The 9,465-nt window shown below is 42.4% G+C and overlaps 1 protein-coding gene across 1 annotated transcript; it reads left to right on the top strand.

The window, feature by feature from the left end:
- The first annotated feature begins 4,965 nt into the window (after positions 1-4,965).
- Positions 4,966-8,600, top strand: LOC125515277 (mRNA-decapping enzyme subunit 2-like). Its single transcript, XM_048680719.1, has 8 exons — positions 4,966-5,168; positions 5,259-5,410; positions 5,565-5,692; positions 6,033-6,131; positions 6,779-6,931; positions 7,519-7,622; positions 7,792-7,859; positions 8,183-8,600. The coding sequence occupies exons 1-8, from the start codon at positions 5,083-5,085 to the stop codon at positions 8,398-8,400; spliced, it is 1,008 nt and encodes a 335-aa protein (XP_048536676.1). The 5' UTR covers positions 4,966-5,082; the 3' UTR covers positions 8,401-8,600.
- Positions 8,601-9,465: the final 865 nt, after the last annotated feature.

Below are 9,465 nucleotides of genomic sequence, written 5' to 3'. Positions count from 1 at the left end.
GGACTCATCCAGTCGACGTTGAGGGGGCAGCCGCCGCCGCATGACCTGCTCAAAGATCTATGCATGATCGTAGCCCTAACCAACCCTGACCCCCATCACTCTCTCTCCACAAGTTCATCCAACCCAAACCGAATCCAATCTCCTCGCAGCCGCTTCATGTTGAATGTTTCCAAGGAGGACTTGGAGTCCTTTGAGCGGATCCTATTCATACTGGATTAGGCGCGCTGGTTCTACAAGGATAACTCTGTGGAGCACAACCCCTCTGAGGGAGTCCTGGATTCGTGGGTCTTCAGACAGGTGGACTATCTCTATTGGTCAGACTGTTAGACTATGAAGATACAAGATTGAAGACTTCGTCTTGTGTCCGGATGGGACTCTACTTGGCGTGGAAGGCAAGCTAGGCAATACGGATATGGATATCTCCTCCTTTGTAACCGACCTTGTGTAACCCTAACCCTCTCCGGTGTCTATATAAACCAAAGGGTTTTAGTCCGTAGGACAACAACCACAACATACAATCATACCATAGGCTAGCTTCTAGGGTTTAGCCTCCTCGATCTCGTGGTAGATCTACTCTTGTACTACCCATATCATCAATATTAGTCAAGCAGGACGTAGGGTTTTACCTCCATCAAGAGGGCCCGAACCTGGGTAAAACATCGTGTCCCCTGCGTCCTGTTACCATCCGGCCTAGACGCATAGTTCGGGACCCCCTACCTGAGATCCACCGGTTTTGACACCGACACCCTCCCTCAAGTGCCTCTCCTTCAAGGACTTTACCTCCCTCAGTAAGATTGCTCCTTGTGTCCTACCCCCTCTCAACCTCTCTTCGTATGGTTTAGGACCCTAAACCCCATCGGATATGATGATTCTTGGTGATTTCCTCGCTAACTCTTCCACTATCTCCTCCGTCGTCTCGTCCTCCTCGTTTGAGCTTGATCTCGTAGACTATCCCGTTGAAATGCGTGCCGCACACCGAGCTTCCCATGCGTGCACCTCGGCCGCGACTTCATGGTGACGCCGCGTCACCAAGGCTCTTCCAACACTCGTGATGGGTTCTAGCAATTGCAACGATAGTAAAAAGGAGGATTGAAGGAAGGGGTGGTGCGCCGACGACCCTGGTACAGGGAGAGATGTGGCTTAGTGGGGTTGGGTTCTATGGTGTCCCAATCGACTTTAAATAGCCGACACCCGGGCTGACAAAGCAGCGATTTGAATGCGGGCGCCAGATTTGGCTTATCGTTCACCGCACCATTGTGAATGCCGAGTAGACGCACTGCTGGTTAACCGACTTGAATGCGGTTGGAAGCCATCCCGTCGCCCCGTTTGGCCATGCCTGCTCTGAACCGATATGAATGTGGCACGTAGAGCGAGCGGGTGCAGCGGGAGAGGTGACTTGAATGTGGAGCGGCGGTGTGAATGCCGGACAGGGGGACGGCTGGTCAGCCGACTTGAGTTAGGTAGAAAGCCATCATGTCTGCTTTGAACTGGCATGAATGTGGCGCGAGTAGCTCGTGGACGCGGCGAGAGATTCGAGCGAGAGAGGCGGGATAAGGGTTTTGGACATGTGCCATCAGTGTCGGAGACATACATGATGGATGTCCGGACGCCCACAAACCACCCCTATGTTTGGTTCCGGTTTGTGGGATTCCGCACATTTGAATCGGTCAGGACAAATTTGATGGCCGGCGTTGATGACCAAAAATGCCTGAACTGTCCAATCCAGCGATTAAGAATTGATTTGATGAACCACCTTAGAGTTGCTATAAAGGTTGCAGTTCGCTAAAGCCGGGCAAGTGCCTTTCAACAAAAGAAAAAATAGAGTCAATTACACCGATGGTGCTACAACTTGACGCAAATGGTCACTTTAGTGTTCGAACTTGTGGCATACATAGAAGTGGTGCAAAAACTTGGCTCGAACATGCAAATACGGTGCAAATCTCGTTTCTATACGCCGGTAACGCCGACGGGGCATGACAGCATGGCGTAGGGCCCGTTGTCAGTGACCATATTGGGAAGACATGTGTGTGGCGTGCTCTTTTTGCAAAAAGGGCCCTTGAATTCTTATTTTTCCTTTTTTCTCACATAAAGGCCCCCATTAAGTTTATACAGTAACTGCACGTGTGGCATCAGATGGTCCCACTTGTCAGGCAAACATCACAAATTTTATTAGTTTCAGAATAAAAAATGGAAACCACGCATTACTCGAATCGGTGACGCTTGGGTCAAACGGAGTGCGCGGCTAGCCAACCCAGCAGATAACAATTGAAGTCATATAATGATACTAAGACTTTTACATCCTGACCTAAAATAATGTAAAATAAGAAGAAGGAAAAAAATCGCGGGGAAAATAAGAATTGTAAATTTGAAAAAAAAAAGATACCGCCCTGGGATTTCGTACTAGAGACCTGACAATTACCACTAGCAGGACCTAGCAATACAACCACTAGCATTTCATGCCTTAAACATGTATTTTTTCCTTTTCATTTCTTAGCCTCAAAATATGTAAATTGAATTGTAAAGTCGTATTCATTTGCGAATCTGCAGTCTGAGGCACACTAGGCTAATTTTTTTTCATATATTAAATTAATTTAGAAATACAAATATAATTTATAGAAAACACACAAATTTTAAAAAATTGCATGAAGACTTATAAAACATCATAAACGAATTAAATCTTGGACAATTTTGTATACAACATAATTATTTTATAAAAAATGTTTTTTTGAACTTATAGGATAATTTACTTAAATGGAAATATTTTCTAAAGTTACTTTGATATTTTAATTCATATAAAAATTATAAAAATATTTCATAATTTAATTTGATGGATTTTAAAATTAATAGGTGAGTATTTTTTTGGTTTATATATTTATTTATATGTATATTATTTATAATTACAATTTTTTGGTTTGATATTTATAGTTATAAAAAATCTGTTATAGACATGTAAATTGTAGCCCAGGAGCACGTTCTGTTATAGACATGAACTGTAACAATTATATTTACACATCAGAGTCCATTTATCTGACAAAAAAAACATGTGAGAGTCCATAGTTGGAGTGGCACACCCTCCTACATGTTTTACACGGGTAGCTTGTTCACGGGCGAAACTTTTTTTACGGATTAAAAATCTTGATTTATGTTACTTAATTCAAATATATCTTTATCTTTATCTTTATCTTTACCTAATATTAAAGGGAGGATTGTTTCTCCAGTTTTTTGGCTTTAAGGTGGGACCTAGATAATTTTCGTACGTCCCTGTTGTTTCCTCCTGCGGGAGTTTTCATGTTCTCCGGATTTGTTTCGGTCAAAAAGCAAATCACAGGACGCACAAGCCGCAATGGGCCGGCCCATTGGCGTACGACCAGAAAAAAAATTCCAAAAAAAAATACTACAATACTAGGAATCGAACACAGCAGCTAACGCTAGAGAGTTCACAATACTATCACTAGACTAAACAAGACAGGGTGATTAATTGGCCGCACGAAAATTTAAATTAAACTCACTTGCGCCAGATACTAAGAGAAAAAGGTTTTTTAAGTGAATATGTTTTAGAACATGAAATTTTTACAAAGTTGTTAACATTTTTTTAAATCGAACATTTTTTAAAAGAACAATATTTCTCTTTTTATTTTTTTTAAACCTGAGTATTTCTTAAAACACGAACAATTTTTTAAAAGTAGGAGGTCAGTTGTTGTGATTATTTTTCAAATTTGCAAACATTTTAAAAACCAAAATATTTTTTGAACTTTAATTTTGAAAAGGAAAATATTTTTTAAAACATAATTTTTTCATCTATACTTATTAATAAGACTTGGGGAATTTTTGAAATGTGCCCACTTAATGCATTGTTTTAGTTCAATTTATTAAACTAGGATATGAAAGGAATATTTTTATCTATTGCGTCTTCATGTACGACCAGTCTTACTCAGCCCAGTGATTCTCAAAATGCATGAAGAGTTCAACTAGATTTCTGACAAACTACTCAATTTACATGATAACACTGACATATATTATGTGTGCTTTTATCTATTATATTAGCCAGATTATAAAAAATACTTTGTTCAATGCTTAGCCAGATTATAAAAAATACTTTGTTCAACGCACTTATCTTCGCCGGACACGAAGGCGGCTCAACAATCCAGCTGTTGGACTGTCCAACCTTGGTTAGTGACAACTGATACCGTGACATAGGCAACGAGGACGATAAAGATGACAAGCGGAAAACATGTGTCTCTGTTATATTGAAATGGAGGATGTGGATCTGACAATGAGGTATTAGTCATGTTTATTATGTTATGGGCACAGCGGATAAGGGCGTGTGAAGACTGTTTTCTCCCGTTGCAACGCACGGACATGTTGCTTAGTAAAACTTATGTACGCTTATGCATCAACAACTGAACTCTGGGCTGGTGGGTAGCCGCGCACGTCAGTTAGACCGCGGTCACCGATACGGCGGTACGAATCCCTCTGCGCCATATTTTTCATTCTAACCAAATTTGGGATGTTTCACTATTAAGTCAGACCCATCAGTGCCACATGCCTAACAGGTGCCTTTTCGTGAGAAAAAAAAGTAAAAATTGACAAGTGATACCCATCAGTTCCACGTGTCTAACAGGTGCCTTTTCATGAGAAAATAAAAAAAATTTGAGGGCGTTTCTATAAAAGGAGCACGCCACACGCCTGGCCTTCACTATGCAGTCACTTACAGCGGGCCCTATGCCATGATGTCATGCCTCATCAGCGTTGCGGTCATATACAAACGAGATTTGCACCGTATTTGCACGTCCAAACTAAGTTTTTGCACCAGTTTAATGTATCCTGCATGTTCTAGCACTAAAGTGATCGTTTACGCCAAGTTCAAGCACCATCGGTGTAATTGACTCGAAAAAATAACATGGCACATAGTTTGTGCAGCAATGAAGTTTTGATTTACGTAAAGCATGTAATACGCTTTCCGGCTTGAGTCACAGCTCCCATACTCCACTGCCCCCCTGCTCGAGTCCGGCCTACAGTGAGGAGACCGGAGCCAGAGAGGGGCGGGCGAGCGCGAAGCGAGTGGGCGGCGGCGAGCGGTGGATGGCGATGGCGGGCGGCGGGGGACTGAACCGGTCCTCATCGCGGGGGCAGCTGCCGCCGCAGGAGCTCCTCGACGATCTCTGCAGGTGCGTAGCCCTAACCCATCCCCCGATCCCCATCTCCGCAACTCCATCCGACCCAAATCGAATCCAATCCAATCCAATCTCGTGCCGCAGCCGGTTCGTGCTGAACGTGCCCAAGGAGGACCTGGAGTCGTTCGAGCGGATCCTGTTCCTGCTGGAGCAGGCGCACTGGTTCTACGAGGACAACTCCGTGGAGCACAACCCCTCCCTCAAGTCCCTCTCCTTCAAGGACTTCACCTCCCTAAGTAAGATAAAGATCGCCCCTTTCCCCTTTAAATCTACTCCTATCTCGTCACGGTCCGGGACTCTGAGCCCCGTCGAGGATGATGATTCTTGGCGGATTCGTCGCTGACTCCGACATTGTCGCCGTCCTGGTCGCCGTCGTCCTTGTGTGTGCAGTGTTCAACAGCTGCGCCGCTCTCAGGCCCTACCGCGCGCACCTCGACGACATCTACAAGGACTTCACGCACTACAAGTTCCGGGTCCCCGTCTCCGGCGCCATCATCCTCGATGACAACTATGACAGGGTAATTCTTTGTTCACTCTGTCTTTTACGCCCATCCGAGAGCATGTTACTGCATCCCTAGATGTGGTTTAGGAAGTAGGAGCAGGCTGCTAGGTCGGAACATCAACAGATATGCTAAAGATTGGAATTTGGAGATAAGCAGCGCGTCTGACATCAGTTGCCCTGCTCGAAAGGATGCAATTTAAATCCTAGCATGTGCTACCTGTTAGCCTCTTATAGACGAATCACTTAATTTTCTCAATTTGCATATAGCTTCACACTATGTTATGCAATAGCCCTCAATTTCCTCAGGAATTTTGTTGAATCTCAAGGTTTGCTGACTTCTCCCTTTTTCTCTGCAGTGCTTACTTGTGAAAGGATGGAAGTCTAGTGCCAGCTGGAGTTTCCCCCGTGGAAAGAGGAGCAAAGATGAAGAGGATCATACTTGTGCAGTTAGAGAAGTAAATTTCTGGGCTTGATCCACGCTGCGCTTTACAGTTTCCATCAAACATTCTGCGCTTGTAGGGAAGCAATACTATTTGTTGATATTGCTGGGCAGTTATTTTCTGGTTTGCTGAACATGGAAGTTCTTTTTTTTTTACAGATTAGTTTCCTAGCAATTCAAATTTCAAAGCCCTAGATATTCTATGCACCCCAACTCATCGCATTCTTGAGTTAACGCCTGCATCCGTTCTCTACATATGGGCGTCTTCTTATGCCAAAAATGGACCACATCAATTTTCCTTTTGGCAATGTGTCACTGTCACAATGTCAAAGATAACAAGTGAATCCCCAATTTGTAGCATATTTACAGAAATAAAAGTCTCATGTTTCAGCTATTATTTCATTCTTAGATGTGTTCTTTGCTAGGTGGGATATCAAGCTCTCTAGTCGTCTATACTGTTTTCCTCGACCGAGAATGAGGCAATTTAGCACCAATTAGCTGTATTTATGCCCATTAGTTCTCTGCATAAATTACTTGAAGATCTGAAGTCATATTTTTTCTTTTGTCCAATTACGAGCTCGTCCTGTCCATGTTTTACACTTCGCGGCTTTTCATTTCATAACCAATTTTACCTAAGTGACATTTATTTGCATAACTATGCAGGTTCTGGAGGAGACTGGGTGTGATGTTTCTAAGCTGTTGAAAATGGATGACCACATTGAAGTTTCAATTGGACAACAGAGAGTTCGACTCTATATTATTACGGGTGTTAAGGAAGATACTGTTTTTGCTCCTCAAACTAAGAAAGAAATCAGTGTATGCAAATTCTCAAATCTTTCCTCATCTTTCTATTCGGTAAAACATTTTTTTCCGCACCTATCAACATCATGTTATGAAGATATGGCATGGTATTGGTATGCATGTCATGGTTCCTTGATCGGTAGTCTTCAATTGTTGTTAGTACTGTATATGTAGTAATAGTTTCTCCTTTCTGAATAACATATTGTAATTGAATGGTCCTGATGTTTTGCAACAATGCATCCCAGCTGAGAAGTGGCACTGTGTAGATAAGTGTTACTATTTTTGTAACCGCTGACACATGCCCAGACTCTTTGCAATTTCACACATGTTTTTCTAATCAGCACATTGCATCCCCACATGTTCTTATTTCCTTGGTTTGAACATTACCACATGACCAAACTGCTTGCAAATTTCTTATTACCCCGTATGCTATCTTAGATATAGCGTTGTGTTAGTAATTTTTGTGTTTGCTCGAGCTTCAAAGCTATTGTATTTGCATTGTTTGGTTTTTATTTACTATTCTCTTTCTTCTTTAAACCTTTTTTTTTTGGTAAATGAGTGAAATGGCCACTGCTAACCTTTTCTCTCTGCGAATATGGCAGGAGATCTCATGGCACAGAATTGATGATCTTCTACCTGCTAGTGATGATGCAATATCTCGTGGAGTGAATGGGATGAAGCTTTATATGGTTGCACCATTTTTGATGTCAGTACTTCTTTACACTATTGTTTATATCTTCCTTTGTGCAGAAGTTGTTATATGCATTGCTCCCATGGTGGCTGTTAAACTCTTAGCATGTTCTATTGGTTCTGCTTCTTAAATGTATTTTGTTGGTTCCACATTATTTGGCGCCTTACGGTTTTGCTTGTCCCAGGGGTCTAAAATCATGGATAGGCACACATCGGTCCCAAGTATATCAGAAGTCAGATACATCTGCTAGAGGTTTCTTCTGCTCCCTCTTATGCCCATTGTGGTCATTGGCCTAGATAAAGACATTCCTGAGTACCCACGAATTAATTCTGTATTAACTGTTTTGCTTCAAATTTACCAAGCCCTGTTCTCTAAAGTCTAAAGTGAATCCACAGATGTCTTTCCAAAGTGAACCAAAGCTAATACACAAGTATAACATATTCGAGGGCAATACTATATTCACGAGCAACTTGTGGTGCTTGATATATACCCATGGTGAACCTGTTGTGACATGTACTGCTCTCTTACATTGTTGTGAACCCTGAGGTAACATCTACAGTAACATCACTGTGCAGGTACTGTGTGGAAAGCGAAGAATCCCTCGGGTGTCTTTGTGCCTGTCGAGAACCCTGTTATTACTAGAGCAGGATCTGACACACAGAACCCTGTAATTACTAGAGCAGGATCTGGCACGCAGCACGTCGACAACCGCCCTGGCAAAAGCTTCAGAAGCTTCAGATTTGATACGGCCAGTATCCTGCAGTCCATGGAAGCTTCCTTTCTGCATACCTAGGATCCTCACAGATCATCAACTCCTGTACCCCTGATGTGTATAGACTATGGAAAGCCGTTGTCCCTCATTGTTAACTGGAATCCTTGACGCCACGGCATTTCGTCTTCCCCATCTCCTCTTCTGTTGGTATCTGTAATCTAGAACACAACAATTGTCACATCTTTCTTGAGTTGTTATAACGTCATCATGTCTTTCGTACACTTAAGTTCTCGCTTTTGCTTTAGGGAATATATGTGTCTGAAATTGTTTGCATGGTAACACTGGCTAGTGCAGGAAGAATTCATGTGTGCTATGGCCCTTTTCTTAGCATGTGGGTCATATATTAACCAGCTTTCTAATCGGTCGGATGCTGAATAAGACAGTCCTTTTTTGGCTTATTACAAGCCTCTGCACAAATGGCTTAAGGACCAGTTCTTTTTTGAGCCTATTTGGTTAAGGTGTACGTACACAGCTTTCATATTCTCTTGCAACGTCACCTCTCTTGTGCCACTCTCCTTGTAACAAACATAGGAATACATACAAGTGAACTGCAGGAACGGCATAGGTGAAAACACATTGATTTTTGGAGCTAGCAGTACATAAATCAATGAATCACATCACTACAGGAATAAATCATAACACTTGCAGTTCTTCTGTTACCACATGATGAGCTTTCTTTGCAGCTATTTCCTATCACAAATGCAGCAAGAAACAGTAAAAAGTACGACAACAAAAAAGTTGTAGCAACAAGAGGCAAGTCTTGTAGCACCCATGAACTAACTCAACATGGATCAAACATAGGTTTTAGTAATTCAACAAGAAGGCTTCAAATCAGCATTCACCGCAACACACCGATATCACTAATTCAACATTGAATCGAACACAAGTTTGCTAATAACTTGCAGCATTACGCAGGTGAAGTAGGCATTGTCTGATCAAAAGAACAAGGAGTCCAGAACTCTACTAGCCAACACGAAAGAAGTACCACCATGACCGAAAATGTACTTGCTATAGGGTTTAGGGATAGGGAACTCGGTAAGATGGCAGTATGGCATATCAATCAATTGCCATTATTTGCACGGACAA

The sequence above is a fragment of the Triticum urartu genome, chromosome 6, assembly GCF_003073215.2.
Source record: "Triticum urartu cultivar G1812 chromosome 6, Tu2.1, whole genome shotgun sequence".
In the NCBI taxonomy this organism is placed as follows: domain Eukaryota; kingdom Viridiplantae; phylum Streptophyta; class Magnoliopsida; order Poales; family Poaceae; genus Triticum; species Triticum urartu.
Note: the sequence above shows the minus strand (reverse complement) of the source record. Positions and strands in the feature narration are given on the sequence as shown.

Bases quoted from the DNA above. Each gene is read 5' to 3' on its own strand.
- LOC125515277 (XM_048680719.1), top strand. From the start codon at position 5,083: ATGGCGATGGCGGGCGGCGGGGGACTGAACCGGTCCTCATCGCGGGGG. The intron at 5,693-6,032 runs GTAATTCTTTGT...TTTTCTCTGCAG, and splicing joins TCGATGACAACTATGACAGG to TGCTTACTTGTGAAAGGATG. The intron at 7,860-8,182 runs GTTTCTTCTGCT...ATCACTGTGCAG, and splicing joins GTCAGATACATCTGCTAGAG to GTACTGTGTGGAAAGCGAAG.